The sequence below is a fragment of the Panthera leo genome, chromosome D4 (assembly GCF_018350215.1).
Source record: "Panthera leo isolate Ple1 chromosome D4, P.leo_Ple1_pat1.1, whole genome shotgun sequence".
Taxonomy (NCBI): domain Eukaryota; kingdom Metazoa; phylum Chordata; class Mammalia; order Carnivora; family Felidae; genus Panthera; species Panthera leo.
Window position 1 is genome coordinate 26,938,304 of NC_056691.1, and position 19,223 is coordinate 26,957,526.

General features: G+C 41.1%; 1 protein-coding gene across 8 annotated transcripts in view; it reads right to left on the reverse strand.

The window, feature by feature from the left end:
* The window catches only part of TUT7 (terminal uridylyl transferase 7), a 60,829-nt gene that overhangs the window by 32,318 nt on the left and 9,288 nt on the right, over positions 1–19,223 (reverse strand). For all 8 annotated transcript variants that reach the window (XM_042913905.1, XM_042913906.1, XM_042913907.1 and 5 more), the window contains exons 6-14: positions 18,602–18,690; positions 16,390–16,441; positions 15,414–15,483; positions 14,495–14,621; positions 12,578–12,697; positions 6,918–7,070; positions 3,580–3,760; positions 1,105–2,183; positions 552–702 (exon numbers count right to left, since the gene is read on the reverse strand). In XM_042913905.1, coding sequence (XP_042769839.1) covers positions 552–702; positions 1,105–2,183; positions 3,580–3,760; positions 6,918–7,070; positions 12,578–12,697; positions 14,495–14,621; positions 15,414–15,483; positions 16,390–16,441; positions 18,602–18,690 — 2,022 coding nt within the window. The remainder of the gene's footprint in view (positions 1–551; positions 703–1,104; positions 2,184–3,579; positions 3,761–6,917; positions 7,071–12,577; positions 12,698–14,494; positions 14,622–15,413; positions 15,484–16,389; positions 16,442–18,601; positions 18,691–19,223) is intronic.

Here is a 19,223-nt window from a genome sequence, read left to right on the forward strand (position 1 = left end):
ATATTTCAATAAAGAGTTAAACAGGTTTTTTACTAGAACATTTCTCAGAAGCCATTATGATGCTAATATGCCCTGTAAATCTCTTGCCCCAACCCCAACACCCCCAGCCTCCGCTGAGGGGGTAGACGCATTCCCTCCTTGACCTGTGGAACTATTTTATTTTAAGTGCGGGGCTTGAACTCTCGACCCTGAGATCATGACATGAGCTCAGATCAAGAGTCTGATGCCTAACCCACTGAACCACCCAGGCACCAACTGTCACGAAATACTAATAACTGCTTAGAAAAACAGTCCAAGGAACACCAGTTGGGAATGCTAGTACTCCAATAGCAAGGCTTAAAAGGTCCTCCCTCTCCCCATTTTTCCTGCAACAATTATTTACTATGCATCTCAGCCAGAATAGGCATTACACACAGAGCTCCATGGACACGGGGGAAAATGGGACAGACTTGGTCCCAGTGATGGAGCTAACAGGTTAGTGAGTCAGAGGACTCTTGGGGCAAATGCCAATGCGACATTCTGACAAATGAAAAGAAGTGTTAGTAACTTACTGTAACACTGGATGCAAACTTGATCTAAGATATTTGAAAATTTGGGTGTCAGCGGCGGCAAAGGTTCCAGCTGAATTCTTTTGAAGTCTTCGGGACAGTCCTTCTTGAGATGACCTTCTCGTTTGCATAAACTGCACACGACTGTAGGAGACTATGGGAAGGTGGCAAAGCAAACCAAGACTTCGTTTACAACTCTATTTGCCAACTAAAGGGGTCCTGAATCATTTTCTCAAAAGCCCCACAGCCTACTCTGACTTCCCAAAGGAACAAAAATAACGTGCAACCGCTGCAAACTACTTGAGATGGGGACATCTTCTGGGATACTCAGGAGTAAAAGGCAGTTATTTCCACTCCCGACAGCATTCCCTACGGCCTATGCAAATTCCCAGGGGTCTAAGGAGGGCAGGACATGGAGCGGCTGTACCGGAGTGGAAGACGAACTCCTGACTACCACCAGGACAGGGCACAGCTCTGTTCTAGTCCACAAAATTTAAAATTACATGCACTAAAAAACCATTTAACGTCTCTTAGTTCGAGGAGTGGCACGGATTACCTTGCCTTTGGTGAAGATGAGTTTACTAAATTCATAGAAGAAATCAGACTGATCTGCAGTGCAACTTTCCTCACATGCATTTTCTTCTTTAAGACTGATTTTATTCAATTCCATTAGTAGAGCCCCGTCCACATGTTTTCCATCTTCTTTCAGGTCTTTATACTTAGCAGATCCGCCTAATTCATCGTCCTCCTCAGACAGGGCGTCCTCGTCCCCTGATCCTGTGTACGGATTTTCTAACTCATCTTCATTTGCCAAGTCGTCCTCATCTTCCCTCCGGGGAATGGACAGCCTGGGTTCTTCATCGTCCTCCTCTTCCTCTTCCTCCTCCTCCTCCTCCTCATCGGAATGAATGATTCTTGACACGTGACCCTGTCTTGAAGGAGCAAAGTGGCCTAGAGCATCTTCCAGCTCATCAGGACCTTCTACGCCTTCTTCATCAACATCAGCCTTGTCCTCTGAAGTGACGAATCCATCACACTCGTCGGCCGTAGGACTGTGGAAGTCTTCTACATCCAAAGTGTTATCTGTCTCCTTATTCTGTGTGCCGCCACGGAGGACAAGCTCTCCACGTCTGCTACTGCTTGGCCCTTGATCACCGGCAGGCAAAGGATGCTTGCCCTCGCTCCCAGCTTTACTTCCCGCTGCTCGACGGTGTGCTTTAACATCCTCACAACCATCACAACCGGCCCCTGTCCTGACACGGCTGGAGTTTTCCAGGTGGATGCTGACATGCGCGTGCCCCATTTCCTCTGTTGGGGGGCCTCCAAAGCTTTCAGCAGTCTCTGTAAGTGGCTGTACCTGGCAGGTGTTCGCACCTGAACTGGCAGCACCTGGCTCTTGAGCCAAAGCTGAGCTTTTGAGTTCATCACCTTTTGCTCGTGCCCCCACGTTTGCTACTTCTTTAGAGTGTTCGGAAATACGTGTGACAGTATTCGGAGGCTTTGGAAGGCTGGATTTTGTAATTTTGTGTGGAAGAGCAAAATACTTATATGTTGTCCTTAAACAATGAAGTATATATTCAAACACGGGCTGATTATTTAGAGTCCTTGCCACATTTCTTTTAACAGAGTAGGGATCTGTAACGAGAAGAAAAAAAAAACAAAAACCCACCACTTCATACGTTTCCATTTCACATTTTAAAAATTAGCCTGCTGTAGACAAGACAACAAACACACACTACTAGAATTTAGCGTGGATCTTGTATGCGTTTTACCAAACTGGGGGTGGGATGTGGTTTCAGAACAAAAAGAAATGTTTTCTTAAACATCTGCTCTATGAAGAGAACCCATTCTGCTGAGAACCAGTACCCCTTCCCTAGTCTGTTTTGTGACTGTGGAGGTAAAAAAGGTGTCATCAGTGTGGCTCTCGCGCCCTGGGGAAGGGAGGTCTTCCCGCCAGGCTCTGCTGAGTGCTCTGCCTCCCCACTCAGCCAGGCCCTGTGGTGTGTAGAGCTTACCTCCACTCTTCTGCCCTGGGAAGCCCCATCACTGAACTGGCTGGACTGAATTCAGGGGCGAGAGGGAGGCACCAGGAGGAGACACCACTTCTCTCAATCTTTTCTCCTCCCCTAGAACTCCAGCAGGTTAGGCAATTGGCCAGAAGAGCTGAGCCAGAGAAACTGCAGGGGAGGGTTTAAAAATGTGAGATCCCCATGACTGCACACAGAATTTATGCAAAATGCAAAATGCAAAAAAAAAAAAAACAAAAAACAAAAAACAAAAACCCTCTTATGCAATATAAAAGCTTGAAAAAAATCAAGCAAAAATACGAGAATTCCATTTAGGAGGTTCTTTAAATTATCTGAAGGAGGAGAACTAAGATTTCTAGAGGGTTTTCAACCTCCTGATTTTGCAAAGCTGAGAAGAGCTCGTCCATTTAATGTAGTCTACAGGGCACATCAGTGACTCTTTCATACAATGGTTTTAGTTAAATGAGCCTTCACTAGAAAAAGTGTTTTCAGGAATAAGTTCCAAATGCTATTGTAGATATTCCAAAAATAACTAGCCTCTCGCTATGAAGAGGAATCCAACCAAGAATTATTTTTCATGAGGAAAAGTAGTTTCTCATCTTAAACATCTAAACAACATCAACAACCCATGAAAGGGCTGAATCTAAAAATCCAGCAATGAGAACAGCAGAGAGGAAAGGAGGATTCACACATCACCGGGGGAAAAAATTTTTTTTTGCGTTTAGGTTGGTAAGCAATTTACAAAGAAAGTGAGGACTCGCCCAGCCACTGTTTAGCTATTTTTTAACTAAGACATTTTATTGCAGTGAATAAAAAACCCAGAAAGAACAGTCTGGTCCCTTGGAATGACCACGGTAACACATGCCAGAGTCTAACTGTTTATTTCGCTGTTGGGGTCAGGCCTATGTTACACGTGGGAGCTGAAAGGAGAATGAAATACAAAGCATGCGGTTAGACTGGTACCTTAAAAGGAAAGGAAATTTAAGAGAAACATTCTGAGATACCTTCAATGGCAATGCGCTTTTTGGGCCAATCCTTGGATTCACGAGACACTGATTCTTTGACACGGATACTTATCACTAAATCAGCCAAATTAAATTCTAATGCATAGAATCGAAGCATTTCCACCCAGAGCTGCCCAACTGGTACTGACGGCTGGTGCTTGAAATCAAATATTAATGATACCTAGAACGGTAAAGAGAAAACACACAGGTAGTTCCGAGGTCAGCACAATCTGAGAAACTCGAGATCATTCAAGCAAATTACAAAAACTCTGAAAAACCATAGCAAACATAGAAATGTGACAATCCATCTGGGTAAATTGCATCTAGGTTCTATTTTGTTTGTGGCAAATACTGCACTCCTGGGATGAGAGCAGGTTAAAATCTAACCATCATCACAGGGGCGGGCGGGCACTTATAGGTGGCCAGGTGGCTGGCACTCCTAATTTTGAAGCCTTAGGTTCGCGGGTCTCAGCACAGAGCTCTCCCGGGTGCTGCCGCTGAAGGGCACCTTTACACTCACGCACACTAAAATGGGCGGCAGGTTAAGGGTGTAGAGCAAAAGGCAAAACACTCCCTTCCTTTGCTCTGAGAAGCTATGCCAGGGGCAACTGATCTTCAAGTTAAAAAACTTTTTGTCTTTTTCAAAGTTTATTTAAGTAATCTCTACGCCCACCATGGGGCTCGAACTCATGACCCTGAGACCAAGAGTCGCATACTCTTAAGAATGAGCCAGCCAGGGGCACCAGAGTCAAAGAACTCTTGGTTTCAGAAATTGACATCAGTTTTACACTGACAGGCTCTCGACAAATTGGAACATTACTGTGATGGGATGTACTGGAAGGTGCATAGGACCTAGAATGGGGGGAAAAAAAAGAGTCCAAATATTGACTCTGCCACTTCTCTTTTAACTGCTCCCTGACTTAGCGTCTTCACTCTCAGCTGGCACGACAGCACAGTGGCTAAAACTGCCTTTGCCACGGGACTTTTAAGTTTGAAATCCAACTCTGCCATATACTGGCTGTGTAGGATCCTGGCCAAGCTATAGGCAGTCTAAGCCTCAGTTTCCTCATCTGAACAATCGGGATTACAGTACCCACCTCAGAGGGTTGTTGGGAGGACTGAGTGAGAGAATGTCTGTAAAGAGCTTAGCACAGTGCCTGGCACACATGTTCAAAAAATGGTCGCTATCATTATCTGCAGAGTAGGGACGGTACCACCTATAACACAGGACAGTTATGAGGATTAAATGAGAGACAAGGGAAAGCATCTGGCACATTCGGTTGCTCTCTGTATTTTTTCACTTAGGTATATAGACTTTTAAGTACAAGGAATCCACTTATCACTGAAACATGATGTCACAACCGTAAGGTGCTCTTGAGAGGTAATCTAGTTCAATCCCCGGATGTTAGGAGAGAAAATGGAAGCCCAGAGTTGACGTGACTTGTCAAAGGTCCCGCTGCTTGTCAGTGGCAGCACGAGCAGTGTCTCAATCCCAGGACAGGGCTCTTTCATCACACCATACAATCAATCTCGACCCTATCTATAGGTCTCCATTTCTGAAGTGGCAGCAGGATTAATCTCTCCACACGACACAAAGATGTAAAGATCAAGTATTTACTTCCGCTCACAGCAACAGCTTTTCCTTCTGAGGTATACAAATTTGTCTCCCATCCCACTTTATTATACTGAGGATCAAAACAAGTGGTATGGTATTTTATTAGCCACTAAATCCTGACCACAAACATTCTGTCAAATAAGATCAGGTCATCGGGTAGATGTACAAAGCAGGAAGTGACTGAAAATGGAAGTTGTCCATGTCCAAACACTGTGGTTGAGGACACGAAGAAAACCCCTAGAAATTGAAAGCCTCATGAAATTTCACTGCTTTATCCATAAGCCTTATTCAGCATCACTAAGGGCTTTTAAGCCTCTCACCAAAATGACTTCAGGATACCACACGGAACTTAAGAGACCTTTGATAGGTCTACATTAGTGGTACTTAAGCTGTTTTTCGTTATTGTTTTTATTCTTTTAAAGTAGGGAACACTTTCTTCCCCCCCCCCCCCAAAAAAAAAGAAAGAGAAAAGAATGGCAGCTAACATTTACTGTGTGCTTACCACATGCTTGGCACTGAGTTAAGCATTCCATGAGTCAGTGACCCTCTGAGAAGGTACCAATATCATTTCCAGTTTTAGGTGAGGAAACTGGGGCACAGGAAGATTAAGTCACTTGCCCAAGGACACACAGCTAGGAAGTGTGAGAGCTGGGATACGGATTCACATATTCTGGCTCCACGGCCTCTACTCTTATCCACTCCTGGAACCCCAAACAGGACACAGAAAAAAAGTGGGGGTGTTCTGGTGGTGGCAGAGGTTGAGTGGCACAGCCTCCCTTCTCTCTCCAATGCTCAAGGATTCTAGAAAACACAACGGGAGAATCTACCACTCACCACTATCTCCTCATTTTAGGCACAGACCAGAGGAGTGACCTGACTTGTTTGTGTGTAGCTAGGGTTCGAATCCTGGTCTCAGAAGTATTTTGTGGGTATTGCTGCCATTTCATCCCATAAGGTTATGGAGAAAGGCATGAGGTCAGGGACTGTCCACCAATTTGGGGCAGATTCCTATCATTTCTAAAATAATTACAATGCTCAGATTTTTGTTTGAAATTAAAATTTTTTTTTCAACGTTTATTCATTATTGAGAGATAAAGGCTGAGCATGAGCAGGGGAGGGGCAGACAGAGGAGGAGACACAGAACCCGAAGCAGGCTCCAGGCTCTGAGCTGTCAGCACAGAACCCGATGAGGGGCTTGAACCCAAAAACCGTGAGATCATGACCTGAGCCGAAGTCGGACGTCCAACCGACTGAGCCACCCAGGCACCCCTGAAATTTAAATGGCAATTCCTTCCTTGTGCATATATTTCCTTGCCAACCTCTAATGGTATGGATGAGGACATGAAAATACATCATACCAAATATTCGCTGTGCTTTTAGTACCTTTGAGGTCAGCGAACTTTTCATATATTTAAAACTCTTAATACCATCTAAGACATAAGCTCTTTGAGGATAGACAGGGATTGATCTCTGAATTCTCAGTAACCCTCACAGGACCTGGCACACAGAAGAAACTACAGAAATAACTGTATCTGATGATCTGCATTTTACCTTTTGTCTTTATTTGTCCAGTTGAAGGACCGGACAGACTAGAAAATGAAACATCCACGAAAGAGTTAAAATAGGTAAAGACAGAAAGGAGGCCTGATTAAGTCACAGAGTCCACAATGAACAATGAAATCAAATAGAAATTGTACAATTAAAAATGAGAAAGAGAACAGACCTGTCCCCTCTTAACAGGCACTTCTCTTGGTGCCTCGTGTTCTGCTGTTTCCGCATCTCCGGCAGCATTGTCAGCATACTCCCAAACCACGGTGTCTTCCTGAACATCTTTAAGGTTGAAATTTCCTAGTTTGTTCAACGAGAACCCTTCAATCTAGGAAAAATTAGACACACGCTATTATTATAAGGTAGAAAGGATTCGATATCGACCAGAGCATTATTAATCCTGGAAGAAATGGAAACACACTTATAGCTCACTGAAAATAGAAAAGTGGGGCGGGGGAGGGGGCGGGCGCCTGGGTGGCTCAGTCGGTTGAGCGTCTGACTTTGGCTCAGGTCACTATCTCACGGTTCGTGAGTTCAAGCCCCGCGTCGGGCTGTGTGCTGACAGCTCAGAGCCTGGAGCCTGCTTCAGATTTTGCGTCTCCCTCGCCCTCTGCCCCTCCCCCGCTCACGCTCTGTGCCTCTCTCTCAAAAGTAAACATTAAAACATTTTTTTAAATTAAAAAAAAAAAGAAAAAGGTATCGTTTCTGGGATACCTCCAAGACATCTGTTAATTTGAAAATACTTTTTAAACTAAAAACCAAGGTTTTAATTGGTAAAAGAAATGGTGACTTTGTGAAATAATTTTTTAGTGAACATTCTGGGAGAAGGTAACACGGCTTAGGCCTAGAGCCATGGGTTCTGGAGTAAAACTGCCCAGGCCCTGACCTCAGCTCCCTCCTGGAGCTGTGAGACTTCCAGTCAGTGCTTGCTTTCTTCCCGTCGCAGGTTTTTGTAAAAACGGGTCCCAGTAGAACTTTTATGAGATAGTTGTGACGTGAAATAATGGACATAAATCACTGACACAGGCCACAGCACGCAGTGAATACTCAATCTAAGAAACTGTTTCTATCGATGTTGTTGGGATGCAAATGGCTAAAGAAAACAGTTTGGGCTTAAAAGTTCCAAGAAATTTGGAACAAAGTTGAACAGCTTGCTTTATTGTAAAACGGGACTGATCATAGCCTTTAAACAGGTTGCATGTAGGGGGCACCTAGGTGGTTAAGTGACCGACTCTTGATTTCAGCTCAGGTCATTATCTCGCGGCTTGTGGGTTCGAGCCCCGCATTAGGCTCTGTGCTGACAGATCAGAGTCCGGAGCCTGCTTCTGATTCTCTGTCTCCCTTTCTCTCTGCCTCTCTCCACTCTCCCTCTCTCTCAAAAATAAATATTAAAAACATTTTTTTTAAAGTGCCATTAATTTTGGAAAATTTCAGTCATCATTATCCCCAATTATTTCTTCTGTTCCTTTCTCTTCTCCTTCTGATACTCTCATAATATATATATTACAACTCCTGGTAATTGTCTTGCAGTTCTTTGATATTCTGCTCTGGTTTTGTTTTTTGATCTTTGCTTTTCAGTTTGGGAAGCTTCTACTGAATGAAGTGCACTGAGTCTTTGCCCATCTGTGTCCAAGCTACTGATGAACCCACTGAAGGCATTCTTTATTTCTGTTACATATTTTATTTGTAGCACTTCCTTTTGATTCTTAGAGCTCCCATCTATCTTCTCTCCACTTCTATTACCCACCTGTTCTTGCACGTCACCCATTTTTTCTGTCCGAGCCCTTAGCATTTTAATCTAAGTTGTTTTAATTTACCAGTTGGATAATTCCAAGGCTTGTTCTGCCTCTTTAAACTATGGTGGTTTTTTTTTTTTTTTTTTTTTTGCCTTTTTAGTACGACTTGTAATTTTCTGGTGGAAAGCTGGATAGGTGTACTGGGTAAAAGGGACAGAGACAGGCCTTTAGTGTGAAGGTTTTTTTTTTTTTTTTTAGTTATTTATTTTTTTTGTGGAATGTTTATTCATTTATTTTGAGAGGGAGAGAATCCCAGGTGGGCTCCATGCTCTCAGCACAGAGCCCAGCTTGGGGCTCAATCCCATAACCTAAGCCCAAATCAAGAGTCAGACGCTTAACCAACTGAGCCACCTAGGCACCCCAAGTGTGAGGTTTTATTTTGCTAGGAGTTAGACTATGTGTTTGTTGTAGCTGTAGATGTCAAGAGGCTAAAACTTCATCTGGTGTCCTTGTTTTTGTCACCCCTGTTGTCTTTGGGTTTCCTAACAGATTTCTTCTGAAATGAGGTGTTTCTGTTATAATCCCATTTTATGCAGGAGCCCTAATGATGTGGTGGTAAGGTCTGGGGGGAGGGGAAGCATTCTATATAGTCCTAGGATCAGGTCTCAGTCTTTTAGTGACTGAGACCCTTCCCCTGCATTCCCCCAGGTAAGAAGACAGGAAAGGTCAGGAAAGGGGCTGGAGTTAGGTACTCTCCTTTCCTCCAGGTCAGTTAAGCCCTGGTTAAAAGTTTCCCTTGAAGGCAAGCTTGTTTAGAAGAACAGAATGCTCTGGGCATACTTTAAAATTGCGACTTTTTCTCTCACCCGGCCAAAGCACGAGGGGATTTTTCTTGGATCTTCACCCTGAGAAGCTGGTGGGGGTTCCTGGAGGTAAAACCTGTGAAATTGTTGGGGGTCCCCTAAGACTGGGGCTCCCTGTTATTTTTCACGCTCAAGCTTGTCCATACTGAGCCTCCAGAGCCATAGTCTAAGGCTTCCTATCCTGGTATAGGCTCCGTTCCTGGCCTCCTGCTCTGATAAGTTATAATTTGCTCTATTTGCCTGTCTCTCCAATTTTTTGGGCAATGGTTTTCCCTGTGACCTCAATTCTCTGATGGATCTAAGAAGAGCTGTTGATTTTCACTGTTTAGTTTTTTTTTTTGCTTTTTTTCCCCCTTTTTTTCTGAGTATAGAGTGATGACATCCAAGCTCGTTAATCCAACAGACTGGAGCGGTTCAGAAGTTAGAGACGAGTTGATTTTATACACAGAGTTAAGGGTTCCACTTCTAATATCTTTCCCTTCTGGGTTCTTCCCCTTTATCTGGTAGCCCTAATTCCTCTTGCCAGAAAGGGGACTGGTTTTTCTCGCAGAGCTGCCTTTAGGGGTAAAGCCACAGAAAAAACGGACACTCGCTCTGTGTTGGCCACCTGCTCCAAGGTCTGACTTCTCTCCAAAGTCGGCTTGCACTTGTTCAGTCTCCAGAGTGTTCGCGTTGTTGGTTTTTTTTTTGGCATTTTGTTGAGAATTTATAGCTGTTACTTATACACGGATCACTTGCTTAGGAGTTCATGCCTCCGTTTCATAAGTAGAACCTGACTTTCTATTGAGGGAGAAAAGGACTACATTTGTTCTCCTACTTTGTTTTAGGAGCTTTACATTCATGGTCTCATTTCAGAATTTTTCAGATAAGGACTCCGAGGCTCAGAGAAAATAAATTGCTGGAGGTCACAGGGATATGTATAAATAACAAGAGCTGGAGGAATTGTAGGGCTATCAAACTTTAAACTACTCTTCTTTCCATTACATTCGTTACCTGGCATCCTTCATGTGTAAAGGACTGTTTGCTAAAGGCTAAGCCTATATAACCCAAAACAAGACTGATCCCAAACAATATTTACTAGGAGACTAATAAGATATTATTGTAGTGGACAAAAGATGATGAGCAGACAAGGTTAAACCTATTCATCAGTCATTATTCACTATGATTTCAACTTTTAGTCAAATCAAGGTCTACTAACAATACATGGAAGTTAAGAGGTCAGCGAGGACAGCCCCCAACATGGAAGAGGTCTGCATAGGTTGGGAGAGAATGGCTGAAGAATTTCTGAGGAGACAGATTAGGGCACAGAGGTAGGATATTCTAAACTTCTTCATGGAGAATTTTGTCTTATTCATCTGTGTATTCCCTTCAGGGCCAAATACAATGACAAACCTACATAGTGTTTTAAAGACTGTGAAGGAATGAACAGTTTAGATACTTTCATCCACATAATTTAGAAATCTTCAATGGATTTTCTACAAAAATAATGATATAGAATTTCTGGCACCAATAAGGGACTGAAATTAACTCTTTACCTTCACTTGCTTTATATTTCTGTGACTCTAGCAGAAGCTTCTAGCATTGGTAAGACTCTAGTACTGGCAACTGACTAGCTTAAAACATTGAAAACTGCAGATCATTTTGGTTCAAGCAGTAGAGTGTGCCTTATTTGATTCATAGAATTCAATCCATGTTTGACCACCACATACCTGTTTCTCTCATTAAATCTTAAATGAACAAATGGTATAATCACAATCAAATTCAGTGTCACCATAGAGAATTTCCAGTATCACTGCCTAGGATGTAATATACTGGCCACAGAAAAGGGTATATTGATACTACTGTAGTCTTAAGTAAATCCTGAGGAGAATCCCCTTACCAGAATAGAAACATCCTTTTTCCTGCATCCTCACAGCAGTGAGAGGACTACTCAGAGGTGACCAGGACCCAAGGAAAGGCATATCTCACCAAGACAATAGTGAGTATGGGAACCCATACAATGTGCTCTCAAGAGTCTAACTGGTTTGGTTCCATCCTAACGTCCTGTCTCTCCTGGACTAACATGAGAGAAAAACTTCAGAGACAGACTCCCCTCTGGGTCTGATGGAAAGGGTTCTTTATCGCCTAAGGGATGACTGTTCTCTCTTCGCTCCACCAGGAGAGCAGTCTAGCAGACACCCGCTGGGACCCTGCGTCCTTTCAGTTCAGTACAAGCACAAAGAGAGGGCCCTTCAGTCCACTGGGACACAGAGCCGACTGCAATCCCTCTCCGGGACCATTTACAAGGGGCTCATTCTGCTTTAGTCTTTGTTCCTAGGACCCAGCAGGTCCTTGTTTAATTCTCAATCTGTTAAGTACAAAGAAAAAACTTTTCCCTATAATCATACATTTTTGCTATGTACCCATAGGTAAGAGCTACTGCCGTAGAACATACTCTCCTTAAATGATGAGAATCCTGGGTACAGTAGGAAGAAAAGTGGTTAAAATACCAAATATGCTCAAATAAGCTTTTCACCAAGGGAGACTTTTTATACAGTAAGTGTACATATAAGATGTTCTCAAGATAAACACTTAGGGTTTAAAAGTGAGGTTTCCAAGAGGATGAGGAACGGTATCTTGACTTTGAGACAGTTTCTCCTTAAATCCTATTTGAATAAACCAATTCAACCTTAATTTATGCAGGAAAGAGTGGCCACATCACTGAATTCTGAATCATCTTAAACACGAAAATATTATTCAAGTGGTGACAATGCTCTGCATCTTGCAGTACAGCCAGCAATCTCAACTCTTTCCTTTTGTTTCACAGGGAATGGGGAATGCAGAGGGCTGAAAGACTAGAAACAGAAAGTTACAGCAACCAAATGCTTCATGCAGTCTGTCTGGAGGTGATTTGTAAATTCAAGTATCTAGTCATACTCAAAGGAAGTATGTACCAAAGGATAAATTTAATTCTGGTTCACATTCTCTTGTTTAAAACCCTTAGGCTCATGTGTGTTTCACAAATTAAGAGGGTTCTCAGTTTAGAGAACTATTGCTACCCCTAGCAGAGTATAGGCCAGGATCTTGTAGCCAAATACATTAATATTTCAGCAGTGAGAGGCATGAATGTTCAGACTAGGAGGAAAAATAAATTCATGTCAGTTCTGGTTAGGTTTTTAGATTTTGAAATTATGCGTAAGCAACTGTGGCCCTGTAATAAAATCACTATCAGATATATAAGCAAAAAAATGTTATACCCATGATCCTAGATAAACAGGCAGAAGGGGTTCTTTCCTCTGTTGCAGAAAGAAAATGGCCATCAGGGCGAACACATATGGTGGCAAACCTCCTTCTTCAGGGTGATCTATACTGCAAAGCTACAAATGAGAGAAAAAAGAGTAAACGTTCTTTTCTATCAACGTATTATTTACACAATTTTTTCTAACACCTCTAACTTCGGGACACGTGGGTGGCTCAGTCGCTTGAGTGTCTGACTTTGGCTCAGGTTCTGATCCTGTGGTTCGTGAGTTTGAGCCCCACACTGGACTCGCTGCTGTCGGGACAGGGCCTGCTTCAGATCCTGTCCCCTTCTCTCTGCCCCTCTTTCACTTGCACTGTCTCTCAAAAATAAATAAACATTAAAAAAACCCAACCAAACAAACGTGTAACTTCATTCCTGTGTGTTAGATGGTTTACTTCTCAGAATAGAACACCACAATGACAAAAAATAAAACTTCCTCATACTTTTGAAGCAACCACTTACTGTGGTTGAGTGGCAACTTCAAATTTTAATCTCGTTAATTAAACTAATATTTGTTATTTCATTTTTTAAAAAACTTTATTTATTTTGAGAGAAAGAGCATGTGCACATGTGTGCACAAGTTGGGGAGCGGCAAAGAGAATCCCAAGCAGGCTCCACACTGTCAGCGCAGAGCCAGATGTGGGGCTTGAACTCACCAACCAACCCTGAGATCATGACTTGAGCCAAGATCAACAGTGAGACACTCAACCGACTGAAACACCCAGGTGCCCGTGTTATTTCATTTTTTGACACCCACGGCAAATCCGCTCACTTGGTGAAAACACTTATATATGAAATCATGGGGTTCCTGGTTGGCTCAGTCAGTTAAGCATCCAACTCTTGACTTCAGCTCAGGGTCATGATCTCACAGCTGGTGAGTTTGAGCCCCAGGCTCTGTGCTGGCAGAGTGGAGTCTGCTTGGGATTCTCTCTCTGCCCCTCCCCCACTCATGCACGCTCTCTCTCTATCAAAATAAATAAATATTTTTTAAAAACCCACTTATTAATGTAATCAAAATGACAGTTCAATCCCAAGTACAAGCCAACTGGCTCTGCTCAGTTTAGTGGTCCCCTCATCCGAAGCTACTGCCTTGAAAATTCACGCATTGGTCAAAAAGATGATTAGGGAGAGAATGTAGGCAAATTCATTAGCACTAACAGGAAAAACAATTTAAGAGCATAGCCTACTTAGGGATGAAGCAGGAAGCAGCTTTCAAAGGATGGCATATTGTAATTATCAACTCACTCGGTTAAGGGTAAAGCAGTCCCCTGTTTATCCCGGACTGGGGCAGCAGGGACTACCTACTGTTACTGTCATATCTTAATTAGTAAAGCTTTGGCTTTTCTCTACAAAGCACCTACCCAGAATCTCCATTTTATAATCATGATGGGACCTTATGTTTTAAGGAAATACTAAATGCTTAATAAATATTGAGATGTCATATTTAAAACATTATAGAAATGTAAGCACGACGAGAGAGTGGCTTCCCTTTCTGGAGTCTCTGGGTACATTATTGGAAATGGTATGAGAAGGTTTACCTCAAACTTTCCTGTCCCTAACAATCACCTTGGGAAACTAGTTAGAATGTAAATTCTTGGACCATATCCTCTGGGATTTGACCTATAAATCTGATTTTTAATAAGCACTATAAATCATTTTGATCTTTTGAGCAATACTGTTATAGTGAAATAGAAATACTAAATTTTCCTTTCCGTAGACATTAAATTTCTGTTCCAATACTCAGATGCCTATTCCCTTCATGTCTATAAATATGCATCCAAACATTTAAGATTAAATTAACCATGCAAAAATCAAAGCATACTGTTTATGCATACATAGTATGTATTTGTGCATTTAAAGAACTCAAACCTACCTTTGCCCAGTACCTAAATGCAACCACCAAAGGAACCAGCTTTGATTCAAGTTTTCCAAGGGCAGTTAAATGGTTTGTTGTCAGACAAGCATTTTCATTTCCTGCACTCACTTTACAAAGAAGACCACTGGTGGGGTAAAGGGTGGGATGGGAGAGAAAAAGAGAAGGATAAAAAGTGTTATGCAGGTATCAGGTATCTTTTAAATGCTGACAACTTTAATTTATACTGATAATAAAGATCTTCAAAATGAAAATTAAATACTAAATCTTTATGGGTTATTTAGGCCATTGCATTAAGAAAAAGATAGGGCAGCTACTCTCTGAGCGAATTTTATTTTTCAGAACTAGAACTTTGTATTTTCATATACTAAAACTATTTCTGAGGGGAAATGAAAATAAGGAAAATACTGTAAGATGTTTCAAATGAGAGTATGGATTCATCTTTGTAAGAATAAGAGTGTTTTCCCAAGAGTTGGAGGAATCTGCCTAATGAAGACTCATTACAGCCTACAAACCATCCATTTAACGTGGTGATAATGCTTCCAGATGGAGGAAGAGACACACGGGGGAAGTCACACTAATTGTTATTCAGCGCTGCTAAAAATGCTGCTGAAAAGGATGGCAATGTGAGGTGGCTCGATCAAGTGATGATTTGATAAAGTTGTTTTATACTGAAACCAAATGGGTCAAGATGCTTCCTCCCTATACTTCCTTTCAAATAATTCTCTTCTTCTTAAAATAAAACACCTTTTCCTCCTGCATCAAATGCCAAAAGTATAGAGAGAATGCTAATAGTGAGCCTGTGAAATTAACCACATAAGAAGCCTGTTATTCTAGAAACTGGACATGAAGATAATAAAGTACACGTGCTTCTGGCAAGTTTCTATTTAACATATAAACAGCTTAAAGAAATGGAGACCTTTGCTTTTCTCTGCACACCACCACTGGTACCCTAGCATGGAAGTCTGCGTCAACATCAACAAAAGACTCTGAGGAAAGAAGAAAAAAATATTAAGTAGGTTAATTAAATTTTGTTTAAAAGCAGAACTAGATAAAGTACAAGTTGTGACTTAATCTGTTCAGCCTTTTGAAAGATGATTATGAAATAAAGCTGAGATGACTTAAAAAGGAGAACAGTATTATGTACAATAATCAAGTAATCACATTAACTTAAAACCTTCATTTCGCAAAATTCACGTTTGATTAGAAATGACTACATTACTGGGTCAGGACAGGTAAGTGTTATGTGGATCAGGACACTGGAAAACAAAATTGCTGCAAAAACTACTAAAATATCTGGGCTCAAAATACATCTTGACTGAAGTAAGAAGAAATGTTTAAATGTTTCAGTCAACCAAAAAAGAAGGATGGGAAAGACTAATTGAGATGAGACAGTTTAATGAGGCCTACGGAGAGCATTAAAAACTCAAAGTCCTAAGCTGGACATTACTCCGGATGACTAGTAACCCTAACCGGGAACAAGTGTTTGCTGAGTTATTAATCAGAGTTGGGTTGCATCTGTTTATCGTCTATAAAGCATTAAGTTAAAGAATAAAGCAGATCACACTTTAGTTTTGCCCTCAAGAGTAAATTTTACGTATTTTGCACCTTTTTAGTCTGGGTTTAGGACTCAATCTTTACAAATTGTGACATTATCAGCAAGCTAAAAACTTTACTTACAAAACGGTTATTTTGCATTGTAGAGCAATTAGCAGGACTCCCAACTAGCTAATAATTCATGGGCATTTGCTTTGGTTTTCTGTTTGGATATTACCCAGAGAAATAATTAAAAGACACATGACTTCCTATTTTCAACATCTGACAAATAAGATATATCTAAATTACGGAGAAAATAAAACAATTAAGAGCAAAATATGGGAAGAGTTTGGCCTTACCGCTGTTCTTTAAACATTCTTGAACAAGTAAGAGAACATCTGGCTGAGACATCTAGGAAACAAATCAATGAATACATCACGAATCCATATATACTTCTATTTCACTGAGATAATACAGTCATCTGAAGTTATCCAAAGACCTTTCCAAATTAGAAAGCACACTGCTACCCAAGTAAAGAAATTAATCATGCTATGTGCACACAACAGAGGCATGAGAGATGAGCACCAGATGAGGGCAAGAGACCAGTTACACAGTTAACTCCTGATTAACTCATTCCTGAGGTAATCGGCCTCACAGCAAATCTCAAAGACATGAAACTGTTAATATCACCTCTCCTCTAGAAGACTTCTTCAGCCCTGCCTCTCTCCAATCCTTGCTCCGCATAGGAACCAAAACCACTTAACGTCATAAATCAGACCTAGTCATGCCTCTCCTTAAAACTCTCAATGGCTTCTTATTGCCCTTAGGTCACAGTGCAACTTTCCCACAGCCCACAGATCCAGCATGTTGGGCTCTAGTCTATCCTACCTTAATGCTGCTTCTTTCTCTTGGTCCCTCCACCTTGGCTATACAATCATCCCTTCAGCAACTTGAATAGGTCACACCCATACTGATTTACGGTGTTTGCAAACGCTGCTTCCTCTGCCCCAAACACTTACCCTTTCACTTCTCCACTCTTAGTCATCATTTAGAGCCTAACTTCAAAGGGGACCTTCATGACTACTGGATCTACACATCCCTTGTTCTTTTCTGTCACAGAACCTTGTTCCCCTGCATAGCTCTCATTACAATCAATCGTATAGATGTAATTACTTATCTCCTCCACCAGCTATGAGTTCCATGAGGGAGAAATCCTACCTGTTTTGTCCTCTGGAATCTAGTATAGTTCCTGGCATACAACATGGACTCAGTGAATATTTGCTAAATGAATGAGGAGACTAAAATAACCACTATACTGGTAAATTACTCATCAGAATTTAAGGTTAAAGGAAGAGTAGAATCTATTGGTCAGTTGACTATGTAGCTATAGCAGTTAGGGACGGCAAGAAAGGAGTGGTTGTAAAATAGACATATAGGGTGCTTCCCTTTATTTTTATTTATTTTTTTAATTAAATATAATTTATTGTCAAATTGGTTTCCATACAACACTCAGTGCTCATCCCAACAGGTGCCCTCCTCAATGCCCATCACCCACTTTCCCCTCTCCCCCATCCCCCATCAACCCTCAGTTTGTTCTCAGTATTTCAGAGTCTCTTATGGTTTGCCTCCCTCCCTCTCTGTATCTTTTATTTCCTACTTCCCCTCCCCCCTGGGGAGGGGATCCACATATGAGTGAAAACATATGGTATCTGTCTTTCTCTGCCTGACTTACTTCACTTAGCTTAATACCCTCTAGTTCCATCCACATTGCTACAAATGGCCAGATTTCACTCTTTCTCATTACCAAGTAGTATTCCATTGTATATATAAACCACATCTTCTTTATCCATTCGTCAGTTTATGGACATTTAGGCTCTTCCCATAATTTGGCTATTGTTGAAAATGCAGCTATAAACATTGGGGTACAAGTGTCCCTATGCATCAGCACTCCTATATCTCTTGGGTAAATTCTTAGCAGTGCTATTGCCAGGTCATAGGGTAGATCTATTTTTAATTTTTTGAGGAACCTCCACAGGAACCTTCTTTATTAACTAGCAACCCAGGCAAATGGGCATAAGCCATCTGCAACCTGGCCTGGGGAACCACCAACAGATAAATAGATAATCTATGAAAGTGCCTTCCAGGTTCAAAATTCTGAATCATCAACATCTTTTTAAATTACATTAAACCAGAAATCCAGGCTAGGTGTGGTTCTTTAAAAGCACAATTCTTTAACGAAGTAGATGTATAGAAGAGGAAACTCAGGAGCAAGTTGAGCTTTTGGGTCAAAAATGTTTACATATACACACGGTTTAAAATCTGAAATTCTCTGATGTTAGAAAAGTTGACTTTACCAAGATAATTTAACCTTCTTAAGATAACAGAATCTAAAAAGCCCCATTAAGGTAGGCAGAAGAGCATAAAACTTGAAATTTTAGGAAAAAAAAAGGTGCCACCAATACATTTACACTATCTTCAAATATCTAAAACATATCAATACATAGCTCATATTTGAAAAAAAGAATTTCCATACCACTCTGTGAAAATTCCAACATTTCATTTTGTACTTACAATGGCTGGAAATTGAATGTCGATGTTTACATCTGAATTTCTGAAACCTAATCTGCTACAGGATGACCCATATAATCTCAGAGAACAATCTGAAAAAAAAAAATTAAGTAAGTCATAAATAAAGTGAAATTTCTCAAAAGTCATAACAAAACACTGCTATTTCAGGAATGGAATCACCAATTAAAACTACACATGAAAGAAAGACAGTATTCAAGTCTGGCATAATCAAACTAAAAGGAATCGTTAACTGTCTGCTGTTGTCTTCATTTTTATTTTATGTAACAGGGAAGGCTATACTGTCTGTGGTTTAGCTTAAACAGCCACTCTTTTCATGTCAAGTGTAAAACATGTCTAAAAAAATTTCTAAATTATTACTTTTCATTTTGTGCAGAAAATACTATTTGCAATGATTTTTACAATGTGAAAGTCAAAAAGGGCTGCCTAACTTTGTCTCAGATCTATAGACTTGATAGTATATTAAAGAGTTAACGGAAACATTTTACCTTTTAGAAAACATGCATAAGTGTAATTTACTATAAAGATCATGTTCAGTAAAATAACCATAAAAATGACCTTCAGCATAAGGTTACTTTTCAGTAGGAATACTCATTATGAACAAAAA